The sequence below is a fragment of the Mus pahari genome, chromosome 15 (assembly GCF_900095145.1).
Source record: "Mus pahari chromosome 15, PAHARI_EIJ_v1.1, whole genome shotgun sequence".
Taxonomy (NCBI): Eukaryota; Metazoa; Chordata; class Mammalia; order Rodentia; family Muridae; genus Mus; species Mus pahari.
Window position 1 is genome coordinate 26,896,927 of NC_034604.1, and position 19,143 is coordinate 26,916,069.

The 19,143-nt window shown below is 40.7% G+C and overlaps 1 protein-coding gene across 1 annotated transcript in view; it reads left to right on the forward strand.

The window, feature by feature from the left end:
• Sap130 (Sin3A associated protein 130) overlaps positions 1–19,143 on the forward strand; it is a 77,656-nt gene that overhangs the window by 17,065 nt on the left and 41,448 nt on the right. Inside the window, exons 7-10 of the mRNA XM_021215039.2 lie at positions 2,320–2,444; positions 14,019–14,166; positions 14,314–14,404; positions 14,581–14,685. Coding sequence (XP_021070698.1) covers positions 2,320–2,444; positions 14,019–14,166; positions 14,314–14,404; positions 14,581–14,685 — 469 coding nt within the window. The remainder of the gene's footprint in view (positions 1–2,319; positions 2,445–14,018; positions 14,167–14,313; positions 14,405–14,580; positions 14,686–19,143) is intronic.

Below are 19,143 nucleotides of genomic sequence, written 5' to 3' on the forward strand. Positions count from 1 at the left end.
GTAGTCTCGGTCTAATAGAACTGTGCTGTCTCAGAAGGAGATTCGGGTTCAGAAGATGGCTCAGGAGTTAAAGAGCAATAGCTGTGTTTTCAGAGGACCCAGGTCCATTCTCAGTACCCACATGGTGGCTAACAACCATCTGTAACTTGAGTTCCACGGGATCCAGTGCCCTTTCCTGGCTGCCATGTGTCCTGTGTGCATGTACTACACAGTCAATGCAGGCATGATGCCCATACACATAAAAAAGAATTGTTTTTAAATCTCAAAGGAACGAAAAGGAAAAGATTCAATGGTGCTTCTAAATTAAGGACTCCAAAACCATGGAGTGTGCACTTGATTTTATAGATGATATAATCTTTGAAAGATGCATCTAACCTAGTTACATAGAGAAGGTAGAAATTCTAGTCCTTTCGGGGGTCAGAAAGGTAATATTTGTGAATTAGCTGGTCTTTAAAAGCCTGCGTGGCCTGCTGTGGCAGTTCACACCTTTAATTTCAGCACTTGGGAGAGACAAAGGCAGGCTGAGCTCTGAGATCTAGGCCAGACAGACCTATGTAGAAAGACAGTATCTCAAAAAAACAACAACAAAAACCAGAGTGCAGATGTGGTAGCCCATGTGTGATTTCAGTACATTGCAGGAGAGCCAGGAATCAACATCTTCCTTAACCACAATAGAGGTCATCCTGGGTTGCATGAGACCCTCCCCCCACATTCTTCCAATAAAAAACAGAACAGAACTAACTTAAACTTTGAAAGTAAAGCAAAAGATCTTCTTGCCAACAAAATACATGACATTTAATCCTCAGGAAAATGCATAGAATATATCAGAAATTCAGGAGTCTTAGAACCAGATCAAAGAGCTCACTGTCCCGGAGAATGCAGCAGTGATGGTCCTAATGTGGGTGGCTTTGTAGAGTAGGAGCAGCAGATGAGGGCAGAGGTTAACGTAAGGGGAAAGAGTGGGCAGTGGGACTAGGACCTTGAGTCAGCCAGTCAGAGAATTAGCTCCCAGATTAGAGAGCCTGCGTCCACCTTGGTCCTACATGGTTGAAGGAGAGGACAGGTTACCTCTCATGCCACACTCGAGTACATGTGCAATGGCACATGCTTGGGGTCCACATGCACACACGTACAAGAGCAAGAGCAGGCAGGACTTGGTGAGTCAGTAGCATCTGAAGGTCCGGAAAAGGGTGGATCAGGACTCGGGTGGTGGGAATGGTGACTGGGTGATTGATGGCTTTGCGGAGCTCCTTTCTCAGAAGACTTACACACAGATACAGTAGTAAGGGTTAAGGCTGACTAGTTGTGTGAAAATGTAGAAATCGTCTGAATACCTGAGGGTTTCTCTCCCATTTGGAGCACCTTGACTTCTGTCAGCATAGAGTCTTCTCATCCTTTTTACCCTTTGTATCCTGATTTGGCCTCAGAGCCCAAAACACCAGCCAGTAACCTCAGGTCCTCTGTACAGGGCACAACTATGGGTTTTAAATGTCCACTCAGTACCACAGTAAACTATGCCAGGCCAAACAGTTAAATTCCAGTTTCTACGAAGACTAGGACGGTACTTTTATTCTAGTTTTAGTAAAAAGTGGTGGGTGGGCTGGAAAGATGGCTCAGTGGCTAAGAGCACTGACTGTTCTCCAGAGATCCTGAGTTCAATTCCCAGCAACCTTATGGTAGCTCAGAACCATTTGTAATGGGATCCAGTGCCCTCTTCTGGTGTGTCTGAAGATAGCTACAGTGTACTCATAAATAAAATTAATCAACTTTTAAAAAATTCATGGGCAAGATAGGAGTGTGTGTTTGTATTGAAACAGTCTCGTTATGTAGCCTTGGCTGGTCTAGAACTCTCTAAGTCAGGCTGGCCTGCAGTTCACAGAGATCCTCTGCCTCTGCTTTCTGAGTGCTGTGACAAAGACTTGTACCTCCCCTCCTAGTATAAAATGGGGATTTTCCCTGCCTGTTTAGCAGTGCTAGGATTGAACCTAGAACCTTGTAAGGGCCAGTCACGTGTTCTTCCATTCAGCTGCATGTGTCCTGCTCTGCCGCTTCCTGTTCTCTCCCTACTCTCACCCCCACCTCAAGTAGTCCAGGTAGACAATGCTCCTGTGCTAGGATTACAGGCTCCCAGCACAGTCCCCGCCAGTTCTTTGTCTAAGGATAACATACCTAGAAAAAGCTAGGGTGCAGGGGACTTTCACCCAGGCACAGACGTCCTCAGCTGCAGGCTCATGTTTCAAAACTGAGGTTTACTATTAGGCTTGCTGTATTTTGTCTTGCCTTCTGCTCTAAGTGAAGTATTTTTTCTTTCCCCTGTAGTCTCGGCCACCTGTGACCACCTCCAGTACTATCCCTCCTGCTGTGGTAGCGACAGTCTCAGCCACCAGAGCACAGTCTCCTGTCATCACTACTACAGCAGCACACGCGGCTGACTCAGCGCTCAGGTATGGGCCTCAAGTCATTTCCCTCTCCTTTTGCTTTATTGAACTCTGTAATTAAATGCTCTTTTCTAAATTGAACTCTAGATCAGGGCTTCTTAAACTTTTTAACCCCAGAAAATTTCACATAACCCTGGATATGTAGGTATATAAAATAAGTGCACACACCAAACATTTACTGATAATAAGTCATAAAGAAATATATTTTATGATATTGGCAAGATAGTTCAGCAATTAAGAGTACTTGTTGTCAATGAATGAATCAGTGACTGAATACTTGTCACTCTTTCAGAGGACCTCAATCTAGCTCCCAGCACCAACATTGGTCAGTTCAACCCCAAGAGTAATTCCAACTCTTGGGGACCTAATTCCTCTTGTGACCCTCAAGGGCACATACACAATAAAAATAAATCTTAAGAAAAAAAGAAATGTATTTTAAACAACTCTTTAGTATGTACATAATAATTTTATCATTTATTAAAGATGAATGGGAGTTTCCACTCAATGAGGTGGATGTGCTGTTTATTTTACCTAATTAACTCTTGGCTCAGTACACCTTAACTGACACAGAGCCTTTTCAGCATTTCACATGGTTGATGTTTTGATTTTATACTTGTCAGTACATATTTATGTAATATGTACTACGGAATGGCTTAAAAATTTAAGACTATTCGCAAAATTGTTGGAAATTCTATTCTAATCCCATAATTTTTAAATATAAATCATTTAATTACTTTGATCATAAAATTCAAATCAGGAACTCAAACAAATTTTTATGTTTGTTTTGGTTTTGTAGGTTTTTATGTTTGTTTCATGGCTATGAATGTTTGCCCACATGTATGCATGTGCACCATATGCATGCCTAATGCTGTGGTACTCAGAAGAGGACATTGGATTTCCCGGGACCCACAACATTCTGGGTGGTTGTGAGCTAGCTACCATGTGGGTCCTAGGAACTGAACTTTTGCAAGAGTAGGCAGTGTTTGTAACTACTGAGCCATTTCTCCAACCCCTCTATTTGTTTTTCATTAGCACATAAGGTGGTAGGATTCTGTATGGCTGTTTACACATACAGTGCATGTGTCTCTGAATGGGTGAGCTGCACCACAGCATGTGGAGATCAGAGGGCAACCTCAGTGTCTGTCCTAACCTTCTACTTTGTCAGGCACAAGGGCTCTTATTTTTTTCTCAGCATATAGCAGGCTAGCAGTGATCTTCTAGGCATCCTCCTGCCTCTGCCTCCCATCTCTGTAGGAGCTCTGGATTCCAGTTAGTCAGGCTTCATCTTCTGCTTTGATGTGAGTTCTGAGGATTCAAATTTGGCTTCTCATGCCTGATGGATTTCCCTAGCCTTGCCTTGGTTGTGGGGCCCTTCCTCTACTCTTTCCCCTGTCCTCCTTCCTCCCCTGTCCTCTTCCGGTCTGATTAGTTTCTTTCCATATTAAGTCACATGTGTTCCATTGCCCCTCCTCACTCTAGTTTCAAGGTCTATACTCATACACACACATGCATACATACATACATACATACATACATACATACATACATACATACATACAAATGAAAAACAAGGCTTTGCAATTGAGAGTTTACCTGTTGGTTGAGTCTAGATTGCCTCACTTAATAATTTCCAGATCCATGAGGTGTCTCGCTGATTTCATTGTTATTACTAAATAAAACTCCACACGTGTGTGCGCCACATTTTTGTTGCCCATTTTTCTGTTAATGGCATCTAAGCTGACTCTTGGCTCCTTACTGCTGCGAGTAGAACAATAATAAATATGGGTATACCAGTATCTCTGTGGAAGGACAGTGGTCTTGGGAATATGTCTGGGAGTTTTAACTGGGTCTCATGGTAGTTGCACATTTTATTTCTTTGAGAAGCCTCTACCCTTCTTTATTCGAATTTACATGTCCGTCATCAGTGAATGGGGGTTCCCCTTCACCCACATCCTCGTTAACAGTTGTTTTCTTTCTTATGTATATTACATTTACTTATTTTGTGGATTTATGTGGCCGTGTACATGCCAAGATAGACATGATGAAGTCAGAAGGCAACTCTTGGGAGTCTCCTGTCTCCTACCATAAAGGTCCCAGAAGTGGAACTCAGGTCATGAGGCTTGACAGAATCACATTTACCCCTGAGCTGTCTTGCTGGTCCATTTGTGTTCTTGATAATGATCATTCTGACTGGGGTAAAGTGGAATCTGCAAAGTTTTAATTTGTATCTCCTTGAGAGTCATTTCTGTTTCTTCTGAGAACTATCTGTTCATTTATTAGGCCGTTTATATATTGGAAGTTTCATTCTGTTTGCTGTTTATTATTTGTAGTTCCTTATATATTTTGTATACTAGCACCATATTAATATATAACTGACAAAAATGATATATAAGTATATAGAGATATAATATAAAACATAAATTATATATAAGTATATATAAATGAAATTATATAAACATGTAATATATAAATATATACCTGACAAAAATTCCTGCCACCCCCTATATAATAGTTTTGGGCAAGTCTTGAGGTTATCAAACTGCAATTTTCAAATCAGGCACTTTTACACAATATACTAAAGAGACATCCTAATTTAATACTTAGATGCTAAGGAATGGTAAGAAAGTATTTAAAATCTTCATTTTTCATAATTAAAGTATGTTTCTGTAAGAGTAGAAAATTTTGTCCAGTATAACAGTGCAGTTTTCAACACACTTCCTTGGATCTGAGCCAAGGTATTTCAGGCCTTGTTCATTGCTGTTGCCTGGAGGTACCACATTGTAGTACAAAGGGCAAGTGCTGTGGTTCAGAGAGGCTAAAGGGGAGTGTTCTCAGGGAGAGTGAGCATCCATCTACACTGAAGGAAATATAAATACCGAAAAAGATTAAAGATACAGTGTATTATATTTTGCTGCAGACAAGTTACCAATTCAGTAGGTACAGTGGGATGGTTGGGTATCTGAAAGAGGCTGCTAACAGAATGAAAAAATGTGTGGAAAGGCTAGGTGCCATGATGTGCTCCTGTTGTCTCAGAAAGCAATGAGGTTAAGATAGAGATCACTTGAGTCCAGGAGTTTGTGACTAATTTAGGTAACACAGGGACCTGTTTTTAGAAAAACTACCAAGCCATAGAGGTTAAGTCTGGTTGATTTGGGATCAGTGTAGAACCTTTTTGCTAGTGAATATGTGGATAATTTTATATTTATTTTTAATATTTCTCAATATGTGTGTCTGTGTGTAGGTATGTGCACATGAGTGTGTAGGTACCTGCAGAGGCCAGTTGTGTCAAGTACCCCTGGAGGTGGAATTTCAGCCGGTGTGACCCACATGATACAGTGCTAAGTCTAGACCCTGAGTCCAGAAGAACATCATATGACCTTAACCACTAGCCTTGACTTCAGTCCTGAATTTGCCTTTTATCTATGAAGTAGCTGATAATTGTCGGTGGGTGGTTGAGGAGATCCCTCTGCTAGAAGTCATGAACTTTCAGTTTATTAATATGTGTGCTATGTCTTGAGTATATGCAGGATGGTTGAAATGAAGAGGCCTGGAATACAACTCCTGGGAAATTTTAGTTGCGATGCAGTGCTTAGGACTTCTGTTTCTACTGCCTGAGGCAGTGTCCTCTGGCTGTGCCGAGAACCGTAACCAAGGTGACTCTTACAGAAGAAGCCATTGGTGGCTTGCTGACAGGGTCACAGGCTTAGGTCATTGCCCTCATAGCAGGAAGCATGGCAGCACACATGCAGAACTGGTGCTGGTGGAGCAGAGAGAGAGAGATTCAGACTGACTGACTCTGAGCTGGGCATTGTCTTTTGAAACCTTCCTGATTCTTAGTTCTCTCTACTATGACAGATATTTCGTGGTGAGAAAATATATTGCCTAAGAGATACAGAAACAACTGCCCAGCCTAAACTGTTTTATTGTTTTATTTTTTTTTTAAAGATTGATTTATTTTATTTATATGAGTACACTATAGCTGTCTTCAGACACACCAGAAGAGGACATTGGGTCCCTTTACAGATGGTTGTGAGCCACCAGCCTTATTGTTTTATTTTTATATTAGCTATAATTTTTATTACATTCGTGGTATGATGACATTTGATTTGGATGTACAATGAGAACTAGGCTTTAGGGCCTTGTCATTAAGTCAGGTTAGTGAAGCATCTTCTGAGTGTCTGAGTAAAATGGCCCTTGGTCCTGCCAAGTGAGTGTTGGGTGTTCAGCCACACGGCTTGTGAGTGTTCTTCTATATTAGGCACAGCTCTTGGCATGTAATTTCCTGGTAGATTACACAGGAAAAAAACTTAGTTATTGGGAGTTTTTTCTACTTGCATCTATAATTATAATAAATTCCTAATACCCAATTTCTTTGTATTCTGGAGATAACAAGTATAAACAGACCAATTTCTATGAAAGAAGTAGAAGAAAAAAAATTCAGTGCGCTATCAGACACGCACCAGGCCTGTGTGGTTCCATAGAATTCTCCCAAACTCTCAAAGAAGATAAACCAATATAACGAACATGGTTCAGAGTTAACACGATGTGAGACTCTGGAGACAGGTAGAGGCTTCCTCCTCCTGATAAGTGCATTCAACACTCCTATCTCCATCCTTTAACCAATTTCTTTCCTCTAATTTCACTTGATTGATAAAATTTTCTTTCTTCAAAGAACAACCTCATGTGTGTTTGTGTGTGCACTCACGCCAGAGTCGGAGTCCAGGGCTTAAGCATGCCTCACATAGTGATTGATTCTTTAGCTCTAAAAGATGTCTTCTCATGGAGGAGCAACACTGTGACTTTTCATGTGCTCGGATTTCATTTCCTAGCTACTTAAGCCGTGGTTTAGTTGCTATACTCTTTTCTATATTTTGGCTGATTTTCTGTATTTGTGTATTGTTTCTATATTCTTTCTCTGAGTACTTCATAGGTATATCTCCTGTCTTCTAAAGCTGAATGGGCTCTAGAGAAGTCTGAAGCTAAGCCTGGTTTGTCTTCTAACCTCTCAAAAACCTTAATTACACACATGACTTATTATACATGTTACTACTTTATGGAGTTCAGCAACTTTTTTTTTTCCAGTATTGAGCTTTGAACCTAGGGCCTCGGGCACACAAGGGAAGCACTCTACCACTGAGCAGTAACACCATCCCTAACATGATTTGTTGTGACTGTTACATATAATTAATTCATTTTTAAATGTAATATACCTTCTCAATCTGTAGCATACAATGTTACTTATAAAAAGTGTTCTTAGGCATGGTGGCGCACACCTTAGATCCCAGCACTCAAAATATAGAGAGAAGAGGATCTCTATAAATATGAGGCCAGCCTGGTCTACAGATTGAGATCTAGGACAACCAGATCTGCAGAGAAACCCTTTCTTGGGAAGAAAATAAAAAAGTTTTCTTGAATTCTTTCTATATTATTTCTGCTCCGTCTTATTTAGGAAGTGGTGCCCAATTGTGTCTATATTGGCACTTTTTAAATAGCTTTTTCTCTTTAAGGTATGTTCATGATCCTCTTTGGTTTGGTTTGGTTTGGTTTGGTTCTTTAAGATAGTTTTACTGTATAGATTTTGGCTAGCCTGAAACTCATAGAGGTCTGCATGCCTCTGCAGTGTTGGGATTAAAGGTATTGACCACCATACTGAGGCTCCTTCATTTCATAACTGTTTTGTTTGAGATACTTTCTTGCTGTGTTGTCTCAGCGCAAGTGTTTCTTAGCCTCAGCCCAGTCAGCCCAGAGCAGCGTAGACCACAAGCATGCACAATTGTTCCTTTCTGTGTTTACTACAGCATTAGTTCCCATGTTAACCTCTTAATCATGCCATCTTTCCTGAAATAACTGGGCAGGTATCTCCTGCTTCTGTCTTGACCTCTGAGCATTGGTTTTTGTCTCCTTCCTGTGGGCTTGTATTTGTCTTGTTTTCGTTTCATAGATGCAGTTACTTCCATGAGTTTCAATGGATTTCAATTTCCTAGGCACACACACACTTCTGATCCTCGCCCACCCTCCCTCTTTGCTCATTCTGTAAGCTCCAGACTGACCTGGAATTTACTGTGCTGCTATGCTATCCTGGAACTCTCAGCAGTCCCTGTGCTTAAGCCTTTTAACTGCAAGGATTTTTGGTGTGAGCCACCATGTCTGGCTTTGAGTTTTTATTTTTGATTTAATTTTGTTTGTTCTAAATGAATCATCTGTAATTTGTTCTTTTTATAGCCAAGGCAATACACTGAGTTGAAGACCTAGTATCCTATGTTAGTTTTCTTGGCCACTACTTCTGTCAGTTGAAGATGGGCCACTCGAATTAAAAGAATGTCTCTTCCATGGGTCGCAGCATATTACACGTGGGGCTCACTGACCCATATTTCAGTTCCTTGTTTAGCCCTATATCCTTGGCTTCTAGCCCTCAGAACTAGTCCGCCTCTTGATTTCCCCAGCACAAAAAAGTCAGGAGGCTGAGACGGGACAATAGCAATTCCAGAGCTAGCTGAGGTTGTGTAACAGGTTTGAAAGCCAGCTGAGCTGCATAGTTAGACTCTGTCTCAAAAGAAAAGAAATTTTGATTTCCTCTGTAACTTGGGAGGAGGAAAAATTTGACCACTTTATTATTTAATAGTAAAGTATCAGAGAACTTATTAGCAAGTTATAGAGCAGTTTCTACCTGGATGGCCTCATTTGACACTGAATGCGTTTAGCCGAGAAGGTTTTCACCAAAGACTTGATGGATGTTCGGTTTACTTGCTGTGTCTTAAAACTCCCACCCCCACCCCCAATTTGTCCCAGAAGTTGCCTCTCTTCTGTTCTCTTGTTTTTCCCCCACTGTTCTTTTGGTAACTATTAATCTTTGAGTACTTCTTTTTGATATGTAATACCACAAGCTCACTCTCACTTTCTCTGCTTCTCTGGTTTTGAAAATAGCAGTTTTTCCAGACAAACTGTGTTCTAGTGAAAAGTAACATTCGAATCTAAGGACTAGGTGCTCATTGTTCTAGGGTGGCATTCCTTTGAGTCCTTTTCTGTGAACCAAGATTTTCAAGTGAAATATATGTTTTTCCTTTCTTAGATTAAAAAAATAAAGAGGTGTGTGTGTCTATAGTAGAGGTGCCCATATACAGAGAGAGTAAGACAACCTTGACTGTCAGTCAGTCTTCAGGTACTATCCATCTTTCATTTGAGATGGGGGTCTCTCGTTATCCTACAACTCCCGTCACATAGGCCAGGCCACCTATGTCTCCCTGGATCCACCTATCTGCTTCCAACCATCACTTGGGTCGTTGGGACATGAACTCATGCTCAAGACGAACACTTTACCGACTGAGCCATTTCCTGGCTTGCTTTCTTAGAGTTCATGTATATGTATCTTTTCCTTAGACTAAAAATGTTGCTTCCTTAAAATACTAGCATAAGTACTTGTTCTTCATCATCATATGATAATCCGTGATATACTAAATCAAAGCTGTGAGTCTTCTTGTAACTTAGTCCTTTATAGATCATTGCTGCCAATACACTGAATTAGTTCAGTGAAAAGCTCTCTCTGTTCTCAGACTACATCCCACTAACAAGTCACTTAAAAGTGATTCTTTTCTCTGTGAGGTGCAGTACCAGCATCTTAAAAATAACTATATTTTATTTGTATGTTCATACATATGTGCTCACTCACATATGTGCCATGGCACACATGGAAATCAGAGGACAACTTGAAGGAGTTCACTCATTCTACTATGGGAATCCTGTGTATCTAACTCAGATCCCCGGAACAATATCACTATTCTTACCTAATGCACGTTTTCAGTTTCCTCGTGTTTCTTCCCCTTTGCCATGCAAGGCAACCTACTTCTTTGGTACATTCTTACAGTTTATTATAATTTAACATAAAACTAGTTTTGCTTGTCTGAAATTGTTCAAAGCCAAAGCTTCATAAACACGGCCTTGTAAATCTCCCTGTTTCCTCCACACTGCCATCTGCTCTTGGCAGGCTACCTCTCCTGTCTCTAGTGGTTCCAAAGGGGAGGGCATAAAGATACGTAAGAAGCATTTCCGGCCCTCAGCTCTCAGTTACCAACTTGCTTGCTTTCTTTCTCTTTACCATTTTTTTATTTTATTTTTAGTATGAGTTCTATTTTGTTTTATATATCTCCTGAAGGGCAATTTTTTAGTGCTTAAGAAATGGGGTGGTACCAGCAGGTCTAAATTGGGATGTGACTATTCACACTTTGAGCTTCATAAATTTGGTTCCCAACCACATGGCTGTGAATAGCACAGTTCATACAGCTTTGTCTGTTCAAGCAGCTTAGAAAGCTCATGGCATGGCATATGCTCACTGTGGAAATGGTTCTGGCACCAGACACCAGTGTTTTCTCTGGTGTCTTGGAAGTCCCTTTTTTTCCTCTTTAAAAATTGGTTTATTTTTTTTCTGGCCTCTGCTGGGCACTGCACGCATGTGGTGCACAAATATACATGCAGCACCAATACACATAAAATAAAATCCTAAAACATACACATACACGCATACACACACACACACACACACACACACACACTAAACAAAGCACCTGCTGCATTTTCCTAGACATGGTGGGTATTCCCGGCACCCAGGAGGCAAAGGTGAATTTTAAGCCAGTCTGGAGTCGGGTCTACATAGTTCCAGGACAGCCAGGGTTAAGTAGAAAGACCCTGTATGTATATAGGTGTTCTGTATTTGGGGAGTGGGAAGGATGGTGTAACAGTTAAGAGCTCTGCTCTTCCAAATGACACAGGTTCACTTATTTTTACTTTATGCGTATTTTTAACATAGAATTCCTCATAAATTTGCATGTTCTCTGTCTTGTTCCACTTTCAGTACATGTGCTGCAGAAGCAAGCATGTATAAACTTGTTACCTGAATGTGTGTGTATGTTCCACTTGATGGAGGCTAGAAGAGGGTGTTGGATGTCCTGGAGCTACAGTTGAGAGATAGTTGTGAGATGCTGTGTGGGTCCAAACCAGGGTCCTCTGCAAGAGTAGTCCTTCCTCTTAACCACTGAGCCAGCTTTCTAGCCCATTCTTTTAGGGGTTTTGTCTGGTTTTTTGAAAGTGAGGACTCATACAAAATTGGCCTATAAATGTGGCCAAGGATGACCTTGAACTTCTAATCCTCTAGTCTTTACCTTCCGAGTGCTGGACCTACAGAACCTTCAGACATGCACCACCACACCTGCTTTATGCAGTCCTAGTTAGTGAACCCAGAGCTCCAAGCATGCCAGGCAAACGTGCTAACTAAGCTGAATCCTCAGCCACACTGTCTTTCTAAGGAAACCTTGTACAGATTCTAAAATACTCTTCCAATGTTCGTGCATGCTGATACATTCGAAGTTGAGTAAGTTTTTATTTTATCCCTTTTACCCCTCAAGAATGTTTACTTCTTTCTCCTGCTTTCATATAACACATTGGAAGCTTCCCATTTCAACACCTAATATTCTGTCACAGTTAGTAGCACTATAACAGTCCCGCATAAATGGGTTCAGGATGTGTCTAGTCCCATACTGTCATAGATAATACATAGTACATGATAACACATTTTATACTGTGACATTTTTCATTTGTGCAAATACATCTGCAACATAAATTGTAAAAATTAATCATAGAACTAGGTAGTTGGAATTGTCTATAGCTAACATCTGATTAAGTGCCTTAGTTTATACCAGTTTATACCTCATACTTTTAAAATCTGAGAAGTAAGGAGTAATACCTATTGCTTGAGCTCAGCTCTCCCCTTCTATAGCTGCCACTGGTTTGGAGGGTGAAGGGTTATGATCTCCTCCCTCAGCCTCCCAAGTGCTGGGATTCTAGCCGTGAACCACTACTTCTATCTCTGAATGGCAAATATTTGTTAGATTTTGATTCTTTACAGTTTGAGGCTGGCTTCAAACATGGCCCACCTGCCCTTGTCTCCCGTTACTGGGTTGTAAATATGCTAAACTGTAATCATGCATTCCTTCTTGTTTTCTTTATATATTTGTTTAACCCAAATGACTGAGTTCTTAAGACAGTTTGAACTCATGATTTTCATGCCTTCCCCTCCACATGCTAGGATTGTACGTGTGTGCTGTCTCTGCCTGCCTCCCTTCATAAGAGTGAGAATAAGCTGAAGGTGGTGGTCTGCCTCTGTAGTGGCAGCACTGGGAAAGCTGCAGCAGGAGCCTAGGAACTCCATCCAAAGTGATGATGATGGGAGAGGGAGAAGAGGCGGGTTTTATGGTTGTTTATTGTCTGTGTGCATTTATGTGGCATGTGTGCCACAGTGCATGAGCAGAGATAGAGGACAGAATTGCAGAGTAGATTCTCTCTTTCCACTCTGTGGGTCCCTCACTGCAGGCTCGGGAAGAATTCTCCCACATCTTTTCTTTGTGTGTATTTTTAGTTGCCAAACGTCTTTGATTTATTCAGTATTTATATGGGTCCAAATTTTTCTTCTCAAGTAGCTACATCATCTCTAAATATGCTTGCTTGTTTGTTTTTCCTTCTGTTTATGAAGCGGGGTCTTAGTGTACTGTTTCTTAGGCTGGTCTGGAACTCCTGAGCACAGATGATCCTTGTGAATCTTGTGCCTCAGTTCTTGAGGCAAAGAATTATGATGTACCCCACCCCACTACTCAGTGCAATCCATATAAACCCCTCCCCTTTCTTTAAGAAGCCAACTTTAGTCTTTCGCTGTCATTACAGTTTTGTAGCTTGTACCAGTGAGCCTGCCATGCAGTGTGTGCTTGCATCCCTTTCACTAGTCAGTCATAGCCACAGGTTTGTATTTCAATGAGGTTTTTCCAGAGTGCAAATGTTATAAAACTAGGGAAACGGTCAGGACTTCAAGTGTCTATGCAGACCAGTCATAGTTATTTGTAATCTTTCCTTAGGAAACTTGTCAAAATTCATAACATGAGAATTTCATTGTTTGTCTTTGGAATTCTCCACAATTGGTATAAGTATGTTCTTTCAAATGTCACCAAGTGTGAGATGGTGCATCCAAAATCCTCAAACTTAGAAGGCAAAGATCTCAAATTCAAGACCAGTCTGGGTAACAAAGTAGGCCCTGTCTTAAAAGGCCCAGGCCTCAGATATCAGTAGTGATAAAGCCCTTGTTAGCATACCCAAGACTCCCTTGGGTTCCTTCTTCAGCATTATGGGGGAAAATGGTGGGCCAGAAAAGTGGCTCTAACCCTGATACCCTGAGCTTAATCCCAGAACCCACACAGTAGAAGAAAAACAACTCCTACAGATTATCCTATGATCTCCACATATACTTTGTTCATGTGTGTGCCTACATACACACATAAATAAATGCAAAAGAAATGCTTACAAGTGTGAACTTCATCATGACTATGAGATAATTTATACGTTTTTTGGGGGTATATATTGCTACCTTTTGAAGCAAGATGGCAACCAGCCACAAGAAAGAAACCCAAGGGCCATTTATTTCATTATTGTCTTAACTAAAAATTAAAGTAATTTGTATGATCATAAGGACAACATGCCTTCTTTGACTACCTTTGTTGTGTCTGTGGAGAACTTATGAGTTACATGGTACCACTTTCCCCACAGTCGGCCCACTTTATCTATCCAGCATCCACCATCTGCAGCCATTAGTATTCAGCGTCCTGCACAGACTCGAGATGTGACAACAAGAATCACACTACCTTCTCATCCTGCGTTAGGGACTCCGAAACAACAGCTGCATACAATGGCTCAGGTAAGAACTGTGACACCACCTGTGGGATAAACTAGAACCATGCAGACTTGGTAAAGGGCCTGCCAGTGTGAAGTGAGTCAGCACTTTTAGACTGGATAGAATAGGAAATATTCTTGTGTATAACTGTGTCATGGGGTCCCCTCACAGAAAACCATCTTTAGTACTGGCACACCAGTGGCTGCAGCTACAGTAGCACCTATTCTGGCAACCAACACGCTTCCTTCAACAACCACAGCTGGTAAGTCAGTGATCCTTCTGTCCGTGCACCAGGCAGAAAGGAGGCAATCGCTTTGCGGTTTTTCACCTTTAGAAGAAAGCTCTTTATCTTTCCCCTGAGCTTTCCCAAGGTTTTTAAAGAGTCTGTAACGTGTACAGGGAAACTGCTGTTAAGGATTTTTTTTACCCTCTTTTCAGGATCTGTGTCGCACACACAAGCTCCCACAAGTACAATTGTTACCATGACAATGCCCTCCCATTCATCCCATGCTACTGCTGTGACCACTTCAAATATCCCAGTTGGTAAGTGTTGGACATGTCGCACAAAAGCCTTTGAGGAATTTGCAGCCCATATGACCAGGCCTTCATGTCAAAGGTGGTAGGATTGTTTCCTTATTGTTGATTTTCAAAGCAACTCTGAATTTGACTTTGTGTACTTTGTGTGTCTGTGTGTCTGAATTCAGTATACATGCATACTACCTCAGTTTTTTGAAACAGTGTCAATCACTGAACTAAAGCTTTCTATTTTGACTAGGCTAATTGGCCAGTGAGCCCTAGGAATTTGCTCGTTTCTGTCTGTTGAGATTACAGGCATATGGTGCTATGCCCACCTTTTTTCCATGGTTTCTAAACCTAGTCTCAGGTCTGCATCCTTTACAGCAAAGCCTTTACCAAGTGAACCATCTCCCAGCCTCCAGAATTAGACTTTGATTTTACTGGGTTTTTTTATCCTAATGGATATCACTGGTTGTAGCTTAGCCCTTTCTTTTTCACAGCATCATAACCAGTCTAGCTTGCTTCTGCATCATCTGTTGTTTTTAATAATTTTTTAAGTTTTGAGATTAGAGTATATCTTTTTCTCCTTCCCATTCCTCCTTCCAGCCCCTCCCCTGCACACTCCCCTTCCTCTTTGAAATTCATGGTCTCTTTTTAAATTATTGTTATATATACATATATAAATATTGTTACGCAGACATATTCCTAAATACAACCTGCTCTGTTTACATGTTAGCAGTGTGTAAATGATCTCGGGGCTGACCACTTGGTACTGCATAACTATGGTGGCCGGGCAGCTCTTTCCAGGGAATATCATTTTACGTACTCTCAGCTTTCCCCAGTTATCAGTAGTGGACCTTAAGTCCAACTAAAGAGCTTTTGCCTGCCACCTGTATGTAATGCTACATATGTGTGCCATTAATGCACCCTTAGGGTTATCTTGCCATGCTGGTCATTGTTGTGGGTCATATATGTCATAGCTGGGTAGGACATTTCTTTGCTTTTCTCCCTCAGAGGTTTGACTGGAGACTTAGGGTACCATGAAAGCTACCTCTCATGGAGGAAACTTTTAGGTCAGACCCAGCATAAGTCCTCTGTGCTCTGTGTCTAAAGTATGTGGAGCTTCTAAAATAGGCTTTTCACTTACAGGGTGCAATCAAGGACCTCAGAGACAGCCTGTGCTTCAGAAGTCTTTTAGACAACCCTCACCAACAAAGACAGACTGCTCGTTTCTGGTGTTGGGAATTTTGTTGGATAGTGGGGAAAGCATTGTCATCCCAGATGGGAAATTTTCATTTCAGTTCTGTGTGTGTGTGTGTGTGTGTGTGTATGTGTGTGTGAGATAGACTTACAGATCTTATATGTAGTTTTAGGTAGACAGATAATAATTAACTTTCACATTATCTTTAGCTGTTATTCTACTCTCCTCCCTCCTTCGTCCCACATCCTAATAAAATTAATCCTCCATTTTCCTCTTTTCCCTCAAGTCACTTGGCCCGAGCAGTTCCCTCTCTATTGTTTCTTCCTCATCCCCATGGTCTCTCTTTACTGGTTTCCATAGTTACTACAGGTTATATACATGTACGTTCACACCTGAATACTTGGACCTGGGAACCACATTGCAGTGCATGCCATACTGGCCTTTCTGGGTCTGGGTTTCCTCAGTCAGTATTGTATGTTCTAGTTCCCCACCCATTTACCTGAAAATTCCATGATTACATTTTTCTTCACACCAGTGAATAGTATTCAGTGTGTAGACATACCACATTTTCATGATTCCTTCACAGTTGAAGGACAACTAGGTTATTTCTTCAGAGTGGCAGTGAACTACATGACAGGGCATGCACGCATCTTCAGAGTAGGATGTCAAGACCTTTGGACATGTGTCCAAGGTGTGTTATAGTGGAGTCATATGGTAGATTTACTTTTAGCTTTTTGAGAGTTCTCCACATGCCTTTCTAAAATAGCTTGACCAGTTTGCAGTCCCACCAACAGTCTAAGGGTTCTCTTTCCCTAAATCCTCTCCATTGTGTTATTGTTAATATTTGCCATTTTGCCTGGGGTAAGATGAAATCTCAAAAGTTGTTTTGATTTTGTATTTCCCAATGTGCTAGAGACAATGAACATATTTTTGAGATTTCCCCTAGCCATTTTTAATTCTTTAGAGAATTCTGTTTCAATCCCAAGCTCATTTTCTTAAATGAGTTGTCTGTCTATTTTTCTTTTTCTTTTTTACCCTTTTCCTTTAGACTTTATATATTCTGGATAGTAATGTTCTGTCAGATGAATATTTGGCAAATATTCTCTCCCATTCTGTGGACATCCTCTTCACCTGGTTGGTCATTTCTTTATATGTTCAGAAGCTTTCCCATGTTTCAATTGTTGGTCTCAGTTCCTGGACAGATGTAATTTTATTCAGAAAGTCCTTTCTTTCCTAAACCTGTATCCTATAGAGCCTGTCTTTTAGCTGTGAGTTTCAAGTTTTACGCTTAGGTCTTTGATCCATCTTTTCTGCAAGATGATAGATACGGGTCTAATTTCATTCTTCTAATGTGAACATCCATTTGTCCCAGTACCATTTGTGGAAGACTGTCTTTTCCCAGTGTATGTATTGGCATTTTATATTGGATGGCTGTAGAGCATGTCCTCATGTTCGCTTCTTCACCTTTCTCTGTTGGTCTCCATACTGTTTCTGTGCTGAGCCTACTGTCTTCAGCACTGTGGCTCTGTAATATGTCTTGAGCTTTAGAATGGTGATCCCTCCAGGGTGGTGGCTCTATTTCACTCAGGATTATTTTGGCTAGCTGGGGTCTTTTGTAGTTCCAAATGAATTTTAGAGTAGGGTTTTTTTAGTTGGTTGGTTGGTTGGTTTTGGGTTTTTTTGTTTGTTTGTTTTGTTTTGTCTTTTCCTATTCCTGTGAAGAATGAGATGGGGATTTTGATTGGGATTTTATTGAATCTGTAAATGGCTTTCAGTAAAATGACGTTTTAACCATATTAATCATACCAATCCATGTACATAGGACATCTGTACATGTTGTAGTTTCTCAGTGTTTAACGTTTTCGTTGTCTGGGTCTTTCTGCCTCCTTGTGTAGGTTTACTCCTAGATACTTTACTCTCTTTGAAACAGTATATTGTGAATGAGAGTGTGTTCATGAGCTCGCTCTTTATATGCTTGTTGGTGGTTGCTATAGTCTGGGGTTCACAGATGCACCAGTCTGACCATGAATAAATTTTATTTAAAAAGAGGCTTTTATTCAAAGAAGAGAATTCGGGATTCCTAATTGTAGCATCTAACCGCCTCAGGTAGGGGTTTATAAAGGCAAAGAACACAAAGTCACATTCTCTTCTCCTGTAAGCAGAAGCTCATCGTGGGTAAAGCAAGCTTTTGCTTACAGAAGCAGAAACAGGATTGGCCTTGTGACCCATCACCTTTCATAAAACATAGTATAAGACCAGGCAATTATAAAAATCAACCCTTGATGGCACTTAAAATTTGGAAGTTCAATTTTACTTTATAGTTCTCTTAAACCCAGAAAATTTAAACTTTTAAATATAAAGTTAACCATCAACAAAATATTTGCTATCACAGTGGTGTATAGAAAAGTTAATGATTTTTGCAAATTGATTCTTTTTCACATTATTGAAATTGTTGATCTTTTCTAGAAGTTTTCTCATAGAAGTTTTTGGATCTTTTATGTATATCATCTGCAAAGAAAACATTTCAATTCTTTTCCTCCGTACTGTTTATACCTTTATTTTCCTTCTCTTGGCCTTACTAGTACTTCAAACACAGTATTGAAAAGGAATGTCTCGCTGGGCAGTGGTGGCGCACGCCTTTAATCCCAGCACTTGGGAGGCAGAGGCAGGCGGATTTCTGAGTTCAAGGCCAGCCNGCAGGCGGATTTCTGAGTTCAAGGCCAGCCTGGTCTACAAAGTGAGTTCCAGGACAGCCAGGGCTATACAGAGAAACCCTGTCTCGAAAAAAGCCAAAAAAAAAAAAAGAAAAGGAATGTCTCATTCCTGATTTCAGTAGGATTGCTTCAAGGTTTTATTTAGGGTGATGTTGTCTGTAGGTTTCTCTTACATCAATTTTACTATTTTGTGATGTATCTCATTTAGTAATACCTTCTAGGACTTATATCATGAAGGCATGTTTAATTGTATCAAAGGCTTTTTCTGTATCTGTTGAGGTGATCAATTTTTATCCTTAAGTCTATTACTATGATTGTTAAATTTACTGACTTGCATATGTTGAACCATCCCTGCATCTCTGAAAAATTCAGCTTGGTCACAATTTTCTTAGTTACTTTTCTTTCTCTGTGATAAGACACTATGACCAAAACAATCTATAGAAGAGTTTATTGAAGGCCGATAATTTGAGAAGGTTAGAGACCATAACCATCGTGGCAGGGAACATGGCCCCAGGTGGGCCAACATGTCACTGGAGCAGTAGCAGAGAGCTCAGCATCCCTGGTTGGTAG